The 22,717-nt window shown below is 37.8% G+C and overlaps 1 protein-coding gene across 2 annotated transcripts in view; it reads left to right on the plus strand.

Annotated features, from left to right (window-relative positions):
• Positions 1–19,570, plus strand: part of BMS1 (BMS1 ribosome biogenesis factor) — a 60,249-nt gene extending 40,679 nt beyond the window's left edge. For both annotated transcript variants that reach the window (XM_037141773.2, XM_037141774.2), the window contains exons 14-23: positions 2,349–2,422; positions 3,397–3,573; positions 6,386–6,574; positions 6,665–6,845; positions 7,036–7,094; positions 8,103–8,225; positions 9,248–9,395; positions 9,918–10,093; positions 18,395–18,556; positions 19,078–19,570. In XM_037141773.2, the coding sequence (XP_036997668.2) occupies positions 2,349–2,422; positions 3,397–3,573; positions 6,386–6,574; positions 6,665–6,845; positions 7,036–7,094; positions 8,103–8,225; positions 9,248–9,395; positions 9,918–10,093; positions 18,395–18,556; positions 19,078–19,308 (1,520 nt within the window). In that variant the 3' untranslated portion in view covers positions 19,309–19,570. The remainder of the gene's footprint in view (positions 1–2,348; positions 2,423–3,396; positions 3,574–6,385; positions 6,575–6,664; positions 6,846–7,035; positions 7,095–8,102; positions 8,226–9,247; positions 9,396–9,917; positions 10,094–18,394; positions 18,557–19,077) is intronic.
• Positions 19,571–22,717: the final 3,147 nt, after the last annotated feature.

The following is a 22,717-nucleotide window of genomic DNA, read 5'->3' on the forward strand; positions in this document are numbered from 1 at the left end:
CGGTCTTTTAGCTTGGGGACTAAATGAGGTGGCACTGGTTCAACTGATAAAGGAATTAGTAGGGTTGGGGTACTTTTTCATAGGTTAGGGGCATATTTGTCATGAGGCTCAAAATATCAGGGTAGCACATGAAATTTTAAGTCTCTCTGGTAATTTTCTTTGCTTTGAAATTACTTTATAAGATATCAGTAGAGCACTTCAGCTTTTTAAAAAGTTGAGCTTGCATGGTATATGTTTCTTTGTCCTTTAACTTTCAACCTACTTATGTATTCAATTTGAAGTGAGTCTCTTGTAAACCGTGTGTAGTAGGGCTATGTATTTTTTTATGGCACATTTATGCCATTTACATTTAAGGTATTTATGGGTATGTATCTTAAATCTAATATTTTATATTTATTTCCTCTAATGCTAATTCTTGTTTTTTCCTTTTCCTTTTTCTTCTATTTTGATTTTTTTACAGTATTTTTTTAGTGTGTAATATTTTGAAAACTCATGAGGATATTTTAATGTATCCATATTTTTATCTTATTTTGTTTTATTTTTTTATTTTTTTTCCTGATAGTCATAGATTTTTCTTTTTATAATTTTTTTTCCTGCCTAAGGACATTTTTATACATTTTAAAGGGTAGCTATGCTAATGACAAATTCCTGTAGTTTTCTTTTGTCTAAGAATGTCTTTATTTCCCAAAAGTATATAGCCTCACCAGATACAGAACTTATTGTAGATGATAGTTCTTTTTGTTCAGCACTTGAAAAATGTGCTACTTTGTGGCCTCTATAATTTCAGAGTAGAAGATAGGCTGTTATTGGAATTGGTGTGCCTCTAACAAGTAATCTGTCATTTCTTTTTGGCTGCTTTGAAGAATTTGTTTTGTCTTTAGTTTTCAGAAGTTTGACTGATGTGGAGTTTACTGGGTTTACTGTTTGAGATTTGCTCAATAAATTTATGTCTTTCACCACATTCAAACATCTTGAGTCATTATGTCTTTCGGCCTCAGTCTCCTTGTAAGACTTTAATGATAAATTTGTTTCTGTTCTACAGATCCATGAGGCTCTGATCTTTTTTTTTCCTCTGTGTTGTTTAGACTGTAACTTCTATTGATTGGGCCTCAAAGTTGCTGATTCTATCCTTTGTCACCTCTGTTTATTATAGAGTCATCTAGCTAGTTTTTTACCTTCTTCTGGTAATTGTATTTTTTAGTTTTGTAATTTCCATTTGGTTTTTCAGTTTTTTTCCTGAGGGTTTCGATTGGTTTTGCTCTTTCATTATTTCTGGAGTTGGTGGTTATATACATAGCTGGGAGGAGCAAAGAAAACATGTATACACCATCTTTTCCAGATCAGAATTTTGGTGGGTGTATTTATTGTAACTGTTAAAGAGAGAATTGGCATCTTAATGATAATTGAGTCTTCATTTCCAAACACATGGTAATCTTTATTTGTTCAGGAGGTAATAATACCTCCTTCACTGGCTCATGTTGAAAAATGTATTAAAACATGTAAAGTGCTTTGAGCAGAGTCTGGCATGTAAAGCATGTAAAAGTGTTAGCTATTGTTATTCTGTGTGTCCTTTGGTAGCTTATTAAAGCTTTTATAATACTGAGTTAAAGATTAGCACATTTCTTGTTTATTTCTAAATCTTATTTTTATTTTCATGGAATCTTCTCATCTTTTATATTTCCTTTGGATCTTTGTTTCTTTCATTCTTTCTTACAGGAAAATGTTTTAATACCCTTCTAAAGTTGCCTCCCAGAGGACTTACTTGTCATATTTCTTTTAAGGTTAAGAATCATAAGTAAACTTAGAGCTTCAAAAGTGACTGTATGAATGAATGAGCTCTCCATGTGGGCTCAACACTATTTGGTACAGTGTACTAATTCTTTTTAGGTACTATTTTAGACACTATTCTTTTGTAATATAAGGTTTTCCTCTAGGTATGTCACACAGTTTTGCCTTGTTGAGCTTACTGGTGAGACTCTTTTTCACATGTGCTGTTATCTAAACCATGGACTTTCAAGTCGCTCTTAGAACTTTTGGTTTTGGGGGTCTCACCTGCAGGGCTGTATGTAGCACTTACTGTGCATCTCTGCTATGGTGTCTATTACCTGTATGGGAAAAATAGGTCTTGGCTATGTGGGATGTTGAAGTAAAGTATGGAAATGTAGATTGGGTTGTAACAAGGAAAAGAAGCCTATGTAAGGGCAGGATTTTTCTGGGTTATATAGTAATAGGAATAGTAAAAATGAAGTTTGGGGTGCAGAACATACTCTCCATCGATTCTGAGTGGTACTGGAGTGTCATATGCAGACCCTATTCACGGAGGAGTTATTTAATTGTTCTTTTCCCAGAGGAGCTCTATGGTGACTTTGAAGATTTGGAAACAGGGGATGTGCACAAGGGAAAATCAGGCCTGGATGCTCAGGTATGAATTTGCCATGGCCAGTGTCAGCCACTGGTCCTTGATCTGTGGTCAGTATATTCCAAGGGAGACCTGTTTTAAGAAATCCTAATCTTATTATCTGTGTAGATTAGAGACTGGGTGGATTCTTTAATGAAAACATGGAGGTTGGAGTCAGATAAAAGGTTACGGGTTTATTTGTTATTCTTGATATTTGGACTAATACCTGTTACCCCTTCTTATCATTATGATTCTTCAGTCATTGAAAGTTTTAGCTCTTGGGTCATTATTGTTCCTTTTGCTATCATTCTCTTCTTAAATCATGCAGAATCTAATGAACAAAATAAACTAACAAAAGAGAAATAGACTCATAGAGAACAGACTGACAGCTGTCAGGGGGCAGGGGGTTAGAGGTCTGGGTGAAAAAGATAAAGGAATTAAGAAAAAAACCTCCATGGACATAGATAATCAATAGTACAGTGATTACAGGAAGGAAAGTGTGTTGGGGACAGGCAGAAGAGGGTATGGGGATAAATGGTGATGAAAGGAGACTTGGGACAGTAAACATACAATACAGTATAAAGAGATGATGTATTATAAAATTGTACACTTGAAACCTATATAATTTTCTTAACCAGTGTCACCCCCAGTGAATTAAAAATTTTTTTTAAATGGAAGAAACTACTCATATCTAAGCAAAAAAAATTTTAATGCCATTTAGAAAAACTAATTCCCTCTTCTCCCTGAGATTTCTTTAGAACAGTATCTGGGCACAACTGGGCTTGGGACATTTGCTATTATTTTTTCATGTTTGGCATTCCCAGGCAGATTAAGGAATGGCAGTACGTTATTTACAGCCTAAGGCTGTGTTTTGTTTTGTTTTCATGATGATCATAAGTTAGGTTTTTGTAGCTCAATAGAAGTTTTAAAATCTGTTTAAAAAAAGGAAAAAGGATCTTCATGAGCTTTTACAATATTTCCTTTTCTGGAAATTTAAGATTGACAATGTAGAGAAAGAAGTTAAAGAAGAAGTTGAACCCAGAGCAGAGGAAAGTGCCAAGAAAAAGCATTTGGATAAGAAGAGAAAATTGAAGGAGTTGTTTGATGCGGAATATGATGAAGGAGAAAACACATACTTTGATGATCTTAAAGGAGAAATGCAGAAACAAACACAGGTAAGAAAGCTAAGATCCTATCAGCCTTATTTCAAGGCTGTAATACAGTGTCATGAATACTTAACTTACTCTGGCTCTCTGCTCCTTGACTTATTTCTGTCCTTCTCAGTTGGACTCCAAGATCAAGGTGCAGATTAGTGTGTTTCTTTATTCAGTCATCTGTTTCTTTCAGAAATTCACCAGAAAGATATCAGTCAGTGTCTATTTTGCACCAAACATTAAGTGCTGAAGAAACAGAAATGGTGAAATGCTACTGCTACTTCTGAGGGTCTCACAGTATAGTTATTTGAGGCAGTGAGTTTATTTAAATGCCAGCATTGCTTTAGCATTCGTATTACTACTTCCTGCAACCATGATCAAATCATCTGAATAAGGAGGTGATTCTTGGCCTATGTGGCTTACGTACACACCAGTGTTCTTAAGGATGGGTTTTCTGAAAACTTAACTTGGTTGGAATTCACGGGATATTTTGAGTTAAGGTCAGCTGTGGAGGCATGTAAAGGAGGCATGTAAAATGCTGAAAGGGAGATAGTTTAGCCCTGCTACTGGGGATGTTGAACTAACTCTGGAAGATATACAAAGATGTGTATGGAGTCAATGTGAGTGCTTTGACAAGTGGCGTTACTAAGAATCTCTGTAAGCTGGAACATACCTTAATATATCTTCTGCAAGTTAAGTGTATAATTTGTGAAAATGTCATCAACAGGTTTTACTCAACCTAGGCCTTCATCTACTCAAAGAAGTATCCTTATTGACTGGTTGTTAACATGGTGGTTTCAGGTCTGTACTGACCTGACAGAAGTGAATGAGAAATGTAAGGCTAGTTCTGAAGTCTTTGCATTAGGCATTTACAATTTAAAATCGCTTAGAACTTTGTGAGCCATTGTAAAGGACAGACTTTTTTTACTCTAAGTGAAATAGGGGCTCTGTGATTAGAGGAGAAATACATATGATCTAATTACCTTTGAAAGGATTGCTCTGGCAAGTATTCAGTAAGATGAAAGTAAGATAACTCACACAGGGGGGATGGGGAGGTGTGTGGCAGTGGAAGTGAAAGAAAGTATCAAATCCTGGGTTTATACTTTATTTTAAAAGTACATCAGTAGGATTTCCTAGTGGACTGAATGTGGGGATTGAATGTTGGGTATGTGAGAGAGAAAATAATGATGACTTACTGGAAGAATTGGGTTTTCGTAAGTAAGACAGAAAAACTTTTAGTTGGTATAGGTTTGGGAAGATGAAGTTTAGATCTGTTAGGTTTGGGTTATCTCTCAGACAGTAGAGTAGCAAGTAGTGAGTAAGGAGTTCCTGAGAGAAATTGGAGCCAGGAACCTAGATCTAGATGCTGCTTAAAGCCATGAGATGGATGGGATGACATGGAAAGTAGATATAGAGACAGGAGAGAAGAGGACCAGTACCTACACTGGGTAGGTACTCCATTATGAGATTCTGGGAAGAGAGGAAGAATCATGGATGGTTATTGAGCAGTGTTCAGGAGACATCAGAAATCTAAGAGAACATATGGTGTGCTGGAAGACATTGTAGAAGGAAGTGATAAATTACTTAAAATGTCCTTGATATGTTAACTATAATTAAGACAAAAATGACCACTGGATTAGGAATGTTGAGGCCTTTAAGTGACTCTGTCAAGCATTTTTATGGAGTGTGGATTATTAAAGTCCAATTTTAGGGAATTTAAGAGAATGGGAGCAGAGAAAATGGAGACTGTAACTACAGAAAACTTCTGTGACATTGTTCTTCAGAAAAAAGCAGAAAAATGGGGAACTACTAAAGGAAGTTGAGTCAAAACAAGGTTTTAAGATAAGGGAAATAACAGGCAAGATTTGTTGGAATGAAGTCCAAGAGTAGATGATACCTAGTGTGCAAATAAAGTTTGATGTTAAATGGATTGATAAGTAATGTGCAACAGCCTCCCACCAAACCCCCCCCCCCCCAGTAGAACTTCCTTTGATGAGGGAAGTGTGTGTTTGAGCTGCACTGGGTTGCAGCCACTAGCCACAGATTGATACTGATTACTTGAAATGTGACCAAGTAACTGAATTTTTAAGTTTCTATTTAATTTTAATTAATTTCAATTTAAAAAGCCATGTGTGGCTACCATATTGAACAGTGTAGAGCTATAGTAAAAGGCTAGATTTGGGTGTAAACATCAGTAGGGGGTTAGCTGTTGAAGATCTTTTAGATTGCTTAGCTTTTGAGTAAATTAGGAAAAGTACTAAGAATGAGAGCATGGCCCTGGCTGGTGTGGCTCAGTGGAATGAGCACCGGCCTGCAAACCAAAGGGTCATCAGTTCGATTCCCAATCAGGCCACATGCCTGCCTTGTAGGCCAAGTCCCCAGTAGGGGGAACGTGAGAGGCAACCACACATTGATTTCTTCGCCCTCTCTTTCTCCCTTCTTCCTCCTGTCTCTAAAAATAAATAAATGTTTAAATAAAAAAAGAATGAGGATGAAGAGGTTGATTTTAGGTGTTTGAAGAACGGAGAAAAAGTTTGAAATAAACTGGGTAAGTCGAGAGTGTTTGCTAACCAGCATTAAGGGATCTTTTCTGAGTTGCTCATATTTGCTACACCTTGAAACAACAGAGAAGAAACTGGTTGGGACATATCCTGAACAAACTATGCAAATATAATACATATTATTTTCAATTAGGATAAAGCCTAAATAATACTGTTCATGGTCCCTTCATTTTGAAATCATTCATTTTTATATATTAATCTTATATTTATTAAAGATAACAGCGTTGTGGATTTTTTAAATTAAAAACAATTTTTTTTCTTCTCATGCATAGCTTAACCGGGCAGAATTTGAAGATCAAGATGATGAAGCCAGAGTTCAATATGAGGGTTTTCGACCTGGGATGTATGTCCGAATTGAGATAGAGAACGTCCCCTGTGAATTCGTGCTTAACTTTGACCCCCATTACCCAGTTATTTTGGGTGGTTTGGGCAATAGTGAGGGCAGTCTTGGATATGTACAGGTAGGTACCCTTTGCTGTGTGATTGACCGTTGAAGTTTTTATGGACATACTTTCACTGAATAATCTTATTGAAATCTCTTCTCCTCTCAGATGCGCCTGAAGAAACATCGTTGGTACAAGAAAATCCTCAAGTCCCGAGATCCAGTCATTTTTTCTGTAGGGTGGAGGAGGTTTCAGACCATCCCGCTGTATTATATCGAAGACCATAATGGAAGACAAAGGCTTTTAAAATACACCCCACAGCACATGCATTGTGGAGCAACCTTTTGGGGTAAAACGTGATGAAGAATAATTTGCTTATAGGTTAATTTAAACCTTTTAGGCTTTACCATTATAGTTTTGCTTTTTTCCTTTTATGAAATCTCAATTCATAATATTTTTCTCTTTATTTTGGATTGAAGTATGTATGTCAAACAGACCCCAAATTTTGTGATTCACTGTATATTTTTGTTCTGTTTAAGGTCCTATTACTCCACAAGGAGCTGGAGTGTTGGCAGTACAGTTTGTCAGTGGTATAACGGTAAATATCTTGGATGTTTTATTTTACATATTGTGTTTGAATTGTATCTTGAATATGGAATATGTACATGAAACTGTAAGTTGAAAATTACTCATTTTTAGTGTGTAGAGTGAATTTCTTTTTGTTTTTAATTTTCTTGCTTTTTAAGTACATTGTCGGAGTGGAGAAGAGGGAGTTAGAAGAATTGTAATGGTACTGATGACATTTTATATTTTTACACACTTTTGGGACTTATTTTTCTAAAAATATTGAAGCAGTGGTTACCATGTGCTAAATACTATACTAGGTTCAGGGGATATGTCAGATACTAGCTAGATATAAGACCACTTCCCTGTAATTTGTTTAAAAGATTTTATTTATTTATTTTTAGAGGGGAAATGAAGGAAAAAGAGAGGGAGAGAAACATCAATGTGTGTTTGCCTCTCTCACACCTGCTCCCACCACTGGGGACCCAGCCCACAACCCAGGCATGTGCCCCAACTGGGAATTGACCAGCAACCCCTGCTTTGTAAGCCAGTACTCAGTCCACTGAGCCACACAAGCCAGGGCAGGACCACCTCCCTGTAATGTTGGTTTAGCAAAGTATATTCACACAGTCTTCATTTGATCACTCAGAGCAGGTTTTATTGGCACCATTTAACAGAAAAGAAAACAGAATAATGAGCAGATGGAACCCAACCTGAAGGTCCAAAATTTACTTTCTTAAACATTATAACCAAATTTTCATATTTCTTTTTATTCCAAGTACAACATTGTTGTGAAATTATGTTACTATGAAATCATGCTCAGGAAAATACTGAAGACATCATCATTAATTTGATATATGTGTGTTGTATAGTTTCAGATAGCTTTTGTTAAAATACTGTTTTGTATGTTCAGGTATTCTTATTTTTCCTTAGCTGATTGTAAATGAAGTATACTTTGTTAATTTGTTATATTACAGAGAATTGTCGTTTTTCTTTTGCTCATACTATTCCTGAATTCAAATTTTGGGGGTTTCCTTTTTAGCCCGATTTCCGGATTGCTGCCACAGGAATTGTTCTTGATCTGGATAAATCCATAAAAATTGTGAAAAAATTAAAGCTAACAGGTTTTCCATATAAAATTTTCAAGAATACTTCATTCATTAAGGTCTGTATATCTGTATATTCACATATCTACAAATATAGATACAGGGTGGACAAAAGTAGGTTTATTCTTGTATTATAATTTATTAATTACTGTATTTATTTGTATTGTGACTGTAAACCTATTTTACCCACCCCTGTATTGTTAAAGGAGGAATGAAATGCTTCTGAAATATAGGTCTGATGTTTTCAGGACAGGATTTTAAATCTTTTATAAATTTGATCTTTGATATTTTTAGTTTACTTCTTTCTGTTGGTCTCTGTGCTACTTAAATATTCTCAGAAATCTTAAGGTGAAGTAAAATAGAGATATTTAGTAAATGAGACTATTAACTTATTACTACTTCCATATGAGACTGTCATAGAGTGTTGAAATGTGTAATCATTCACTGGGCTTTGTTTCCTACCTTTTTGATTTGCCTTAGGAAAAGAGAAGAATCATGGGTTTGTCGAACAGATCAGTAGAAAGTTAGACAAAGCAGTTCTAAAAAGACTTCTTGGCAAGTGTAGAGAGAAATGGACACTAACACAGTATAACATAGCAGGGTAGTTTGAACAACCTTTATTGAAAATTTCATTAGAAGGGGTGTTCCCATTAACACAGAGTTAGGTGGTATTAAAATGTTCTTTTATGTAGCATTTATCTAGCTCTTTTTTATTTTCAGATTGTGTGCACCTTAAGTAATGCTAAATGAGCTACAATCCAGCCCTGTGAGATTACAGTAAAGGCTGTCTAGTGCAGTTCAGGCCAACAAATATGTTAGGATCTTCTATTCAACAATGATATCAGTGATGAACATGTTAATGATCCCATAATAGAGTCTTAATATTATTTAGGGGAAGATAAAATAGAGTTGTATTCTTCTTGACCCATTAATTCTTGACTTTTACAAGGAAAATACATTTTTATTATTATTTTTATCATCCTTCAGTGTGTTGTGTTATGTTTTATAACCAAGGATGTATTTATGAACTAAAAAGTATCTGATTTTGTGTGTATTTTTTAAATTTATATATATACTGTAGGGAATGTTTAATTCTGCCTTAGAAGTGGCCAAATTTGAAGGTGCTATGGTTCGAACGGTCAGTGGAATAAGGGGACAGATCAAGAAAGCACTCCGAGCTCCAGAAGGAGCTTTCCGGGCCAGCTTTGAAGATAAGCTGCTGATGAGTGGTAAATATCTTTTGTGGTATGTTCATGATAGCATGTTATTATGTGCTGTTGATTTCTAGCTAGTATGGATTAGAGGTCGTAGTTTAGGTTTTTAGAAAGCTGGAATGAGCCCTGGCTGGCGTAGCTCAGTGGATTGAGCGCGGGCCTGCGAACCAGAGTATCGCGGTTCGATTCCCAGTCAGGGCACATGCCTGGGTTGCAGGCCAGTTCCCAGCAGGGGACTCACAAGAGGCAACCACACATTGATAAAAAGAAAAAAAAAAAAAAAAGAAAAAAGAAAGCTGGAATGAGCTTGAGGTCTCCCTGTTTGGAGCATCTGGTGCAGTGTGCCAAGTAACACTGTATCTGGAGCCAGTTCAGCCAAAACACGCAAAAGTTTTATGATATTCAAGGGTAGTTTACTTGGTAAAATCTGTCTTCAAATACTGTGCAACTAGCTAGAGAAGTTTGGGGTGAACATTTTGTTCTTTTGTTTGACAGATGGATATAAATCTTCTGAAAATGTTCAATTTCTCATTCCAGATATTGTCTTCATGAGAACTTGGTATCCTGTCTCCATTCCAGCCTTCTATAACCCAGTAACATCTTTGCTGAAACCAGTTGGTGAAAAAAATACCTGGTCAGGAATGCGGACAACTGGTCAACTCCGGCTCACCCATCATGTCAGACTAAAGCCCAGCAAGGATTCTCTGTATAAGGTATTATCACTCATGTGCTCTGCAGATGGCTCATCCAGATGCTTTGTGTGTAATATTTTCTGTGATTCGAATTTTTAAGTAAAAAGTCTATCATTAAATTTGAATGAACATGTTGTATATTCATAGATTATTGTAGAAGAAACACAGGAAAGGATTAATGGTAGTTTTCTGTGGTTTAAAAAAGAGATTTCATTGTTTATTCTCTTGGTCTGTTTTTTTTTCACCATATTCATTTATTACTTTTAAAAACAATGCTAATTCTTATTCAAGTAGTGTAGGCTTAGGAGAAAGTTTCAATAAACATTTTTATTAAAGTGTAATATACATACAGAAAAGTACACAAATCAGAAGTGTACAACTTATTGAACTTTAACACAACCATATTGCCACCACCTGGATAAAACAGTAGAATTACTAGCACAACAGAAGCCCCTAATGTGACCTCTCCCAGTCACTAACCTTCTCAACTCCTGATATGTAAATTAGTTTAGCCTGTTTTTGAGTTATATAAAATACAGCACATATTTTGCCTGTGTTCTTTCAATAGTATTATGAAATTTATTCAAGTTCTTGGGTATAGCAGACACCCAGTTGTTACTGTTGAGTAGAATTCTGTTATATGAAGAGGTCAGTTTTATCTATTGATGGACTTCCTTTCCAATACTTGGCCATTATAAATGCTGCCATGAACATATATGTGACTTACTGGGTGTACGTGGGCACGTATTTCTGTTGCATAGATCCCCAAGAGTAGAATTGCTGGGTTACAGAGTAGGCATTTGTTAAACTTCAGTATATGATGCCTGCAGTATTTTAAAGTCACACCAGGTTAGTTAGACTCCCACTAACAGCTTATTGGAGTTCTGGTTTTTCCGTATTCTTGCCAGTAGTTGACCTCACCAGTATTTTTTTTCTTTTAAGTTCTCGGTGCCTTTCTATTTTCATTTAGATTTTGGTGTCAGAACTTTCATTATTTTATTCACAGATTAACAATATATTTGAAAATAGTTGTTTGTTTTAATGCAGGATATTTAATTGTTTTGTAATAAGATGGTAGTTCAGGCTAGTAGTCTGCCATTCTGCTTGAGACAGAAGTTTCCCTGGCATTACTTTTTCTATAAAATAGTTAATTTTGAATCATATTACATGAGTGTCTCTTAAAATACACTACACTTCAGGACATGGTACCTCTTGTCCAGTGTGAAGTGAGAAGGTGATTTCTCTGATTTCTTTCATTCTAAGGCATTTTAATTTCCTAAAACAGAATATTGAACATTATTGTAGATGATGTTTTCAATAATTAATTTAGGGGCATAGCAGAAATATTCTTAGTTGATGTTGACCTTGGTAAAGGCCTGGGACAAAAGTCTGTACTTATTAATGAGTTCTGAGGCATCTCAATTTAAGCATAGAATTTAGATTACTTTAAAAATTAAATGTAGAGAGTGCCTTGCCTTCATTTGTTGTTTAAATCTCAACTTTCTCAGCTGGTTTTCTATTAGAAACAGAATAAAGTTAAACTTCTCAATGAGAATCAAGGAAGGAGACACTGGCTTTGATTAGGGGAAGAACGATGTCCTTAAGAGAGGTTGATAGTCAAGATGAACGGCCAGATTATTCTTGTTAGGTTAGAAAAATATCACCTTAGTCCCCTAAAGATAAGGACAGAATTTTCCATTACAAGAAATTTTGGATGTATTCAGCTATTCTATTGAGATTCCCATAGTTCATCCTGTAGAAATGAGGACAGTTGAATTCTTGAATGAATTGTAAATATATTTCATATATTTCTCTGTTTTGCCTAGAGCTGTGCTTGTCTGTTGAGGCAATCCATATTTGATAGATTATTAAATCCTTGTTTCTGATGGTCAGCATATTCTGGTGTTACTGATCTGGGGTAAAGTCAATCCATTTGAGAAGATTTTTTTTTCTTTTTTTTTTTTAATTAATTAATTTTATTTAGTTATTTTTCAAGTACAGTTTTTTCTCTATTTTTCCCATCCCAGCCTCCCCTGCCCCTTGCTCCCCACCTCCCTCCCATTTCTACCCCCCTTAGTTCTCGTCCCTGTGTCCTTCCTATTTGTTCCTCCAAATCCCTCCCCCTTTTTTCCCTTAACCTTCCCTTCCTTCTCCCCTCTGGTCACTGTCCCCTTGTTCTCTATTTCAGTGTCTTTGTTTTTTTTTATTTTTCTGCTTGATTGTTTTGTTGTTTAGCTTCCTGTTAAAGGTGAGATCATATGGTATTTGTCTTTCAGCACCTGGACTATTTCACTCAGCATAATGCTTTCCAGTTCCATCCATGTTGTTGCAAAAGGTAGTAGCTCCTTCTTTCTCTCTGCTGCATAGAATTCCATTGTGTATATGTACCACAATTTTTGGATCCGTTCATTTACTGATGAGCACCTAGGTTGCTTCCAACTCTTGGCTATTGTAAATTGTGCCGCTATGAACATTGTGGTGCATAGGTTCTTTGATATTGATGTTTGAGGATTCTTAGGATATAATCCCAGCAGTGGAATTGCTGGGTCAAAGGCTGGTCGATTTTTATTTTTCTGAGAAAATTCCATACTGTTTTCCATAATGGTTGTACCAGTCTGCAATCCCACCAACAGTGCACTTGGGTCCCCTTTTCCCCACAACCTCTGCAACATTTGTTTCTTGTTGCTTTGTTTATGATAGCCATCCTGACTGGTGTTAAGTGGTATCTCATTGTAGTTTTAATTTGCATCTCTCTGATAGCTAGTGATATTGAGCATCTCTTCATGTGTCTCTGAATGTTCTGTATGTCCTCCTTGGAGAAGTGTTTGTTCAAGTCCTTTTCCCATTTTTTAATTGGGTTGGGTGTCTTCTTAGAGTGGAGCCATGTAAGTTCTTTGTATATTTTGGAGATTAAACCTTTGTCTGAGGTATCATTGGCAAATATGTTTTCCCATACAATTGGTTGTCTTTTTATTTAAATGTTGTTTTCTTTAGCCATGCAGAGGCTTTTCATTTTAATGAGCTCCCATTTGTTTATTCTTTTCTTTATATTCCTTGTTCGAGGACACATATCAGTAAAAATGTTGCTGCATGAAATAATCTGAAATTTTCCTGCCAATGTTCTCCCCTAGGACTTTAATGGTGTTATGGCTTATATTTAAGTCTTTTATCCACCTTGAATTTATTCTGGTGTATGGTGTAAGTCAGTGGCTCAGGTTTCTCCCAACACCATTTGTTAAGAGGCTATTTTTACTCCATTTTATGTTACTGCCCCATTTATCGATTATTAATTGACTGTAGAGAGTTAGGTCTATTTCTGGGCTCTCCGTTCTGTTCCATTCATCTATATGCCTGTTTTTTAGGCAAGTACCAGGCTGTTTTGATTACAGTGGCCTTGTAATACAGTTTGATATCAGGTATTGTGATCCCTCCTACTTTGTTCTTCTTTCTCAAAAGAGCAGCTGCTATTCGGGCTCGTTTATGGTTCCATATAAATTTTCGAAGTGTTTATTCTATGTCTGTAAAATATGCCATTGGTACTTTAATAGGTATTGCATTGAATCTGTATATTGCTTTGGGTAGTATGGACATTTTGATGATGTTAATTCTTCCAATCCATGAACAAGGTATATGTTTCCATTTGTTTGTGTCTTCCTTGATTTCTTTCTTCAGGGCTGTGTAGTTTTCTGCATACAGGTCTTTTACCTCCTTAGTTAGGTTTATTCTCAGATATTTTATTTTTCTTTTTGCTATATCGAATGGGATTTTTTCCTTGATTTCTGCTTCTGCTGATTCACTGTTGGTATACAAAAATGTGTTTGATTTCTGGATATTGACTTTGTAACCAGCTGTTTTGCCAAATTCATTAATTAGTTCGAGCAGTTTTGGGTAGAGTCTATAGGATTTTCCATGTACACTATCATGTCATCTGCGAACAGTGAGTCTTGCTTCCTCCTTTCCTATTTGGATGCCTTTTATTTCCTTTTCTTGCCTGATTGCTGTGGATAAAACTTCCAAGACTATATTGAATAGAAGTGGTGAAAGTGGACAACCTTGTCTTGTTCCTGATCTTAGTAGAAAAGCTTTTAGTTTTTTCCCATTGAGTATGATATTGGCTGTAGGTCTCTCATATATGGCCTTTATTATTTTGAGAAATGCTCCCTGTATTCCCATTTTGCTGAGTGTTTTTATCATAAATGGGTGTTGTACCTTATCGAAAGCTTTTTCCGCATCTATTGATATGATCATGTGATTTTTGTCTTTGCTTTTGTTTATATGATGTATTACATTTACTGATTTGCGAATATTGAACCATCCTTGCATCCCTGGGATGAATCCCACTTGGTCATGGTGTATAATCTTTTTGATATATTGTTGGATGCGATTTGCCAATATTTTGTTGAGGATTTTAGCATCTATGTTCATCAGTGATATTGGCCTGAAGTTTTCTTTCTTTGTTGTGTCTCTATGTGGTTTTGGAATTAGGATGATGCTGGATTCATAAAAAGAATTTGGGAGTTTTCCATCCTTCTGGATTTTTTTGGAGTAGTCTATGGAGAATAGGGGTTAGCTCTTCCTTAAATGCTTTGTAGAATTCTCCTGTGAAACCATCTGGTCCAGGGCTTTTGTGTGATGGGAGTATTTTGATTACTGCTTCAATTTCTTTTGCTGTTATTGGTGTATTTAGATTTTCTGCTTCTTTTTCATTGAGTTTTGGAAGATTGTGTTTTTCTAGAAATGTGTCCATTTCCCCTAGGTTTTCAAATTTCGTGGCATACAGTTCTTCATAGTAATTTCTTACAATCCCTTCTATTTCTGTGGTATCAGTTGTAATCTCTCCTCTTTCATTTCTGATTGTGTTTATCTATGTCCTCTCCTTTTATTGATGAGCCTACTTAAAGCCTTGTCTATTTTGTTTATCTTCTCAAAAAACCAACTCCTGGATTCATTGATCCTTAAAATTGTGCTTTTAATTTCTATGTCATGTAATTCTGCTCTAATCTTGGTTATTTCCTTCCTTCTCCTTGCTCTGGGCTGTCTTTGTTGTTCTTCCTCGAGTTCTTGAAGGCGTAGGGTTAGGTTGTTTGTTTGAAATGTTTCTATCTTCTTTAGGTAGGCCTGTATTGCTATAAAGTTCCCTCTCAGGACTGCCTTCGCTGTGTCCCATAAGTTTTGGGCTGTTGTGAGATCATTTTCATTTGTTTCCAGAAACATTTTGATTTCTTCCCTAATTTCATTCTTGACCCATTCGTTGTTTAATAGCATACCATTCAGTCTCCATGATTTTGGGTGCTTTGGGTTTTTTTCTTTGGGGTTGGTTTCCAATTTCAGTCCCTTGTGGTCAGAGAAGATGCTTGGTATGATTGCAATTTTTTTGAATTTTTTGAGGCTCGTTTTGTGTCCTATCATGTGGTCTATCTTTGAAAATCTTCCATGTGCATTTGAAAAGAATGTGTATTTAGCTTCTTTGGGATGAAGGGCTCTATATATATCAGTTAAGTCCATTTCATCTAGGGTGTTGTTTAATGCCACAATATCTTTGTTGATAATTTGTTTGGAAGATCTGTCCATTTTTGATAGTGGGGTGTTCAAATCCCCTACTATAATTGTGTTGCTGTCAATATCTTTCTTGAAGTCCTCTAAGATTTTCTTGATATATTTGGGTGCCCCTATGTTTGGTGCATATATGTGTACAATGTTAATGTCTTCTTGGTGGATTCTTCCCTTGAGTATAATGAAGTGACCTTCTGGGTCTCTCTTTATGGCATTTTTTTTGAAGTCTATTTTGTCCGATATGAGAATTACTACCCCAGCTTTTTTTTCTTGTCTGTTTGCTTGGAAAACTTGTTTCCAGCCTTTCACTTTTAGTCTGTGATGGTCTTTTGTCCTGAGGTGGGTCTCTTGTAGGCAGCATATGTGTGGGTCATGCTTTCTTATCCATTCAGCTATTCTGTGTCTTTTGATTGGAGCATTTAATCCATTTACGATTAAGGTTATTATTGATAGTTACTTATTCATTGCCATTTTTGTACCTGTGTTCCTCTCTGTCTCCCTCTTATCCTTCCTTCCCTTAAAGCAGTCCTTTTAGTATTTCTTGTAGAGCTGGTTTGGTGGAGGCGCATTATTTTAGGCTTCTTTTGTCTTGGAAGCTCTTTATTTGGCCATCTCTCTTGATTGAGAGCCTTGCTGGGTAAAGTAGCCTTGGTTGTAGGCCTCTGTTTCTCAATACTTAGAATATTTCTTGCCATTCCTTTCTTGCTTGAAGTGTTTCCATTGAGAAGTCAGTAGCTAACCTTATTGGGGCTTCCTTGTATGTTATTTCTTTTTTCTCCCTTGCTGCCTTTAAGATTCTCTCTTTGTCTTGGAATTTTGCCATTTTGATGATGATGTGTCTTGAAGTAGGCCTCCTTGGGCTCCTCTTGGTTGGGACTCTCTGTGATTCCTGGATGTGTGAGACTTTTTCTCTTATCAAATTAGGGAAATTTTCTCTCATTAGTCGTTCAAATATGTTTTCTATCCCTTCTTCTTCTTCTCCTGCTGGTATTCCTATTATTTGGATATCATTACATTTCATATTGCCTTGCATTTCTCTTAATCCCTCTTCATTCTTTCTGAGCCTCTTTTCATTTTCTTGCTCTTTCTGTGAGATGCTTTCTACCTTGTCCTCCAACGCGCTAATCCTATCCTCCGCTTCCTCTATCCTACTTTTGAAACTTTCTGCTGTGTTCTTCAATTCGGAAATTGTATTTTCATTTCCTCTTCATTTCCTCCCTTGCTGATAGTTTCCATTTCCTTTTTCATGTTGATGTAGTTTACAGAGAGATCATTGTAGTTTTCCTGTAGTTTCTGGTAGTTCACTGTGAGCTCTTTGAACTTCGTAATAACCCGTGCTTCGAATTCACTATCTGATAGTTGATCAGCCTCTATTTCATCTAACATTCTTTTTGAAGACTCTGCTTTTTCTTTCATTTGGGGATTGTTTCTTTGTCTTCCCATTGTTTGAGACTCTTCTTGTTAGTGTCTGCTTCTAAAATTGATCTGTTCTGAAACCCTGGGTTTATGGTGTAAACTTCTGTGGTATGATCCTTGTTAAGTTCAGTGGTGCAGACTCCTTGAAGTTTCTTGATGTTCTTCGTCTCCACCTAGTCTCACGCTGGTCCTCGCGCTGGTCCCTGCATAGGTCGCCTACCACTGCTGAATGTCCGGCTCTAGTAGCCACCTCCTCAAGCACCCAGGCCCGTTTCTACGCCAGCGGCACAGAGGCTGGGAATGTCCCAGCTCCTGTAGCGGGCTCCTCTGCCGCCCAGGGCCGTCACAGGGATTTGGAGTGTCCCGGCTCCCGCACCTCACTCCCCGGCGTCCAGTCCAGTCGCTATGGCAGCAGCACAGGGGCTGAGAATGTTTCCTTCCTGTAGCTGGCTCCTCTGCTTCCCAGGGCCGTCACAGGGGTTTGGAATGTCCCCGTTTCTGTACCTGACTCCCTGGCATCTAGTCCTGTCTCTGTGGCAGTGGCACAGAGGCTTAGAATGTCCCAACTCCTGTACCTGATTCCCCGGAGTCCAGTCCCGTCGCTATGGCAGCGGCACAGGGGCTGAGGACGTCCCAGGTCCAGTAGCTGGCTCCTCTGCCGCCCACGACCGTCACAGGGGTTTGGAGCATCCCGTCTTCCGTACTTGACTCCCCAGCGTCCAGTCCCGTCGCTGTGGCAGCGGCACAGGAGCTGAAAACATCCCGGCTCCCATAGCTGGCTCCTCTGCTGCGTCACAGGGGTTTGGAGTGTCCCAGCTCCCGTAGCTGGCTCCTCAGGGCCCAGGCCTGTCTCTATGGCGGCGTCACAGGGGCCTTTGGTGTTCCAGCTCCTGCAACTGACCCTTCTGTTGCCCAGGCCGGTAGGTATGGCATCGGCACCGGGGCTGAGAATGTCCCAGCTCCAGTTCCTGACTCCTCTGTCTCCCAGGACCGTCACAGGGGCTTGGAGTGTCCGGCTCCAGTACCTGACTCCCCAGCTCCCAGACCTGGCGGCAGCACAGGGGCCGCGTGTGTCCCAGCTCCAGTAGCTGACTCTGCCACTGTCTGGTGTTTCAGCGTCGGTCACAATCTCTGGTCTTTTAATTTCATAAATGCTGGGTAACCGATGGTTTATTGTGCTGTTTCTGTATAGATCTGCCAGGATTTTCACCCATGAGTACAGGAGCTTGCATCAGCTCCATCTTACTCCCTCGCCATCTTCCCAGCATCCCCCCATTGAGAAGATTTTATGCAAGTTTTAAATGCATACAGGTCATAATTTAAATATGTCACCATCTTTTTTTTTCTTTTCAGCTGATTGTGAGACAGAAGAAACATTTTAATTCACTGCACATTCCAAAAGCCTTGCAGAAGGCTCTGCCCTTCAAGAACAAGCCTAAGACCCAGGCAAAAGCAGGCAAGACACCTAGGGACAGGCTGAGACCTACAGTCATTCGGGAGCCTCATGAAAGGAAGGTAATGTCAATAATGGCTTCCTGCGTGCTGCATTTAGATGTGAAAATAATGCTGTCTCAGTAGCACATTTAGCATTTCTGCTTTCTTCTCATTTTTCATCAGGAAAGGATAAGGGCCAGACTTACTCAAGGCATTAAAAATGGCAGTTAGAGGAAAGACTAGAGTTTTTTTCTCTTTTGTTTAGCCATTCCCTGCCTCATGCATTTTAATGGGAAATAATAGGCACACAGCTTGTAAATCACTCTGTCTTAATTGGTTGTACATAGTATCTAAAGGTAGTTTTGTGTTGAAGACCATTATTAAAGTATTTTGCTAAGTAAATAGGCTTCAACTTATACATTCGTTCAAATTATAACTTCCTAGTTCAGGATAAATTTTCACTTAGTTAACATTCATTTGTGTCATGAATTGAGTCTAGTTTTGATAGTCAATTGAAGTGTACAGGTCCCATTAAACTTCGAAGGAAGGCATGCTGTCACTGCTAGAGCAGTCTGATTTTCACTGAGTTTTGTCCTTTTCAGATCCTGGCTCTGCTGGATGCACTAAGTACAGTGCATGGCCACAAGCTGAAGAAGGCCAAGGAGCAACGGCATCTGCACAACAAAGAACACTTCAGACTGAAGCAGAAAGAACAAGAAGAGAAGCTGAAACGACAGAAGGATCTCAGGAAGAAGCTCTTTCGAATTCAGGGTCAAAAAGAAAGAAGAAATCAGAAGTCTAGTCTGAAGGGGCTTGAGGAGCAAATGAAGTGAGCTCCAGACAGATAGGCTATCATTTGGGTTAGAGCACTGGAGTTCCAGGAAGATCTCTTTGTTGGATTTTTCACCCAGACTGTGCCTTGGAGAAGAGAAATGGAAATCTACTGATAGGATACCTGTTTATTCTCAACATCTTGGTTATGTCAAGGTTTAAGGCAATGTAATTTATGGTTTTGTAGATTCTCTTATATTTCTCTTACCTGTCTCAGTTTTTTTTTTTGTTCTTATAAAAATGATTAAAATATTTTTCCCTTAATTTTGGCTTAGTAGTTTTCATTAGGGAAGGAATGCTTGATGATTGTGGATAAATACTGATTCTGCCCTTCATGGTGAGTCTTCCAGAAAGGGGAGAAATGTTAACTTGAAACCTCAGCTTGAAAGAAAAAGTTTAGAAAACTATGTATGTACAATGCACAACCAATTTTCCTATAGGATACATGTTGTACAATAATGTAGCAACTTAACTGCAGATAGGAGAAACCAGCTTCTTCTTCCGTAAGCTAGACTTAAAGAGACTTGCAAAAATGTAAAACAGTGCTACTTTCCTACAAATTGTTTTTGCCTTGGAAAATATTTTTCACAAGAACATGCTATTTATGTTACCATAAAATAGCCTTTGTTTGGTGTTTATAAGACTAATTATTAATTTTTTCTTAGCTCTAATTTCTGATATGGTAAAGTTGTTGCTACAGTCCACATGAAGAAAAACTTTTAATACCTTAGTCATTTATAAGAGTTTAAAAATCTTAAGGTTCAAATGTTTGGGAACCACTATGCCAGACTGTTCCTTGCTCACCACCATGCACCTTCAACCTAACTATTGATGTCAGGTACTTCATATGTGTGCAATAAATGGGTGAATTAATTAAATACTTGCTGTATTTAATTAATACTGTGCTTCAATTTTTCCATTCCCGTGAAGATGCTATGGCCTGGCAACAAGTGCACAGGAAAACAAGCTACTACTACCAAGCTTTCCAACTCCTCCCTGTGACATTCTGGGCACACCTCACCTGCCCTACATCCCAGGCTGGCTTGCCAGTCTCAGGGTTGAAGGAAAGACATCAGTGTAATCATATGCTTTGAAAGCCCTAAGTTTTGGCAAACTTAGTAACATAAAACCTACATAGGGGAGTTGCTATTTAAGTAGAGCTATAATCATATTCTTAAATTTTCATTTCTCTTGAGGAATCCTGACTAAAGAGAGGGAAGAGAAGACTGGCTCCTGTATACACAGCTGGCTTGACTCAAAGAGACAGCCCAGCCACCTTACCACTGCCTTCTGCTGAGGGGACAGCCAGAACCTCTGCCGCAGGGCTTGCGTGATCAGGTTTTCCCTCCACCTGACAGAGATAGAGTGCTAGCACATTAACAGAAGGGAGAAGAGAACAGGTAAAATGAATTTTAGTATTTTATTTTTTAAGCCAATATATCTAAATATTATTAAAACACGTGATCAATATAAAAACCATTAGTGAGATATTTGACATTCCTGTTTTTTGTCAACTCTTTGAATCTGGTGTGTATTTTATAGCGCCTCTCAATTTAGATGCTACATTTTGTGGAGAATAATTGGTTTATATTTAGATTTTATAAAATTTGCAGTTGAAAAAGTAAAATTTATATTAACCCTAGCTATTTCAAATATAACTTAAACCAGTACCAATTTTTTTGGTACTGGTTTCAGTTATATTCAATTCAATTTTTTGAATTGAAATAGAAACTAATTAAAATTAAACAAAATTAAATCTTCAGTTCCTTAGCAGCAGTTGCACATTGCAGTTTCTTGTTGGCCTGTGGGGCCAGTTATGTTGAGAGGACAGTGTGGCTGTAGACAAAATGTAGGTCAGAGAAGGATTCCTTAAAGGAAGCAAGTGACCTTTGACCCATGATCTGAAGAAGCAGGCTAACTTGGCAAAAGGTGGGTGTTGGGGTGGAGAAGAGTATGTAGTATGTCAGGCAGCAGGAATGTCTGTGCTAAGGTCCTGTGGCACAAGTCAATGTGGATAGAGCCAGGATTAGGGACACAGCATTGCAGGCAGCTGGAGAAGGAAATGAAAAGGCAGGTAGAGAGACTGGGGATATGAGACCAAATTAAGGTGCTATTGTTATCCCAAGATACTGGGAATCCCTTAGAAGACAGTTAGTTAGCTAGTACAATATGGTGAACTTTGCATTTTTGAAAAATTTCCTTTCTCTACTGCTGGGTAGAGAATAGTTTGGAGGGCATCTAGGCATAAGTCTGGGAAGGAGGCTGACATAGGAGTGCTGGAAGGTGGTGCAGAGAGGCAGAAGTGGAGGATGCTAGGGTTTTAGCCAGTAACTTTGAAAGTATGAGTATATTAGATATGGGAGTTGTAAGAAGCCATGGATTTTCAGGGAAGACCCCAGGAGTTCCAGGTGTTTAACCTGACCTGGGGGTCTAGCTAACTGAGATGTAGGGTAGAATGATGAGCTCATTTTTTAGAGCATATACCTGTTGGGATGTCCATGTAGAGACATCAGTGGAGCTAGAATTACTGTTTAAAGCTCATGTTCATATACTATCTGGAATTACAGTACACTTTCTGACAGACATCAGTACCTCCCTGGAAGTGGGTAAAATAATCTTAGGGGTCAAGCTTGAACACAGTGGTTCTCAGTTCAGCATTCTTTCCATTAGCTCGATGTCTTCACATAAAAAATTCAAGCCCTGGGTATAGACCAGTGCCCAAGAAGCCCATGTGATTCTCCTAAGGTTCATCTAAACACTGTGCACAGAAGCCAGACATATAAACACCAACAGGGGTGAAAGCTGTCTTTCCAGTGTCTTAGACTACTTAATAACCACACACTTGACTATTCCAGTGTTGAGGGGCACTGAGGGTCTGGTTAGGGGATTCCAGGCTGTGCCACTCACTAGGATGTGACTATGGCCAAGTTCCTGAGTAGCTCTTAGTTTCAAGTTTCAGTCCATAAGATGGAAACAATAAACCAGTCAGTCTTACAGGTTGTAAGGCTTTAATGAGACTACATGCAAAGTTATAGTACAGAACATATTTTTAATTCTTGTATCATTTTAAAGGGGTATATAGGTCTATGAATTTTAACATGTATGTAGATTCAAGTAACCACCACCTAAATTGAGATATTAATCCCATCTCTGAAGCACTCCTTCATTCTGCATAGCCAAACCATCTGCCACCTCCAATCCCTGCTAATTGCTGGTGTGTTTTTTTTCATCATAATAGCTTTGTCATTTTGAAAAGGTTGTGTAAGTGGAAACATACAGATGTAATCCTTTTTTTAAAGTATATTTTATTGATTACGTTTGACCCAATTTTTTCTCCCTTTTACCCCCCTCTACTCTGCACCCCTGCACCCTCCAGCATCTCCACTCCCTTTAGTCCATGTCTGTGAGTTG

This window comes from Artibeus jamaicensis, unplaced genomic scaffold, assembly GCF_021234435.1.
Source record: "Artibeus jamaicensis isolate MK-2021 breed Jamaican fruit bat unplaced genomic scaffold, CSHL_Jam_final contig_687, whole genome shotgun sequence".
Taxonomy (NCBI): Eukaryota; Metazoa; Chordata; class Mammalia; order Chiroptera; family Phyllostomidae; genus Artibeus; species Artibeus jamaicensis.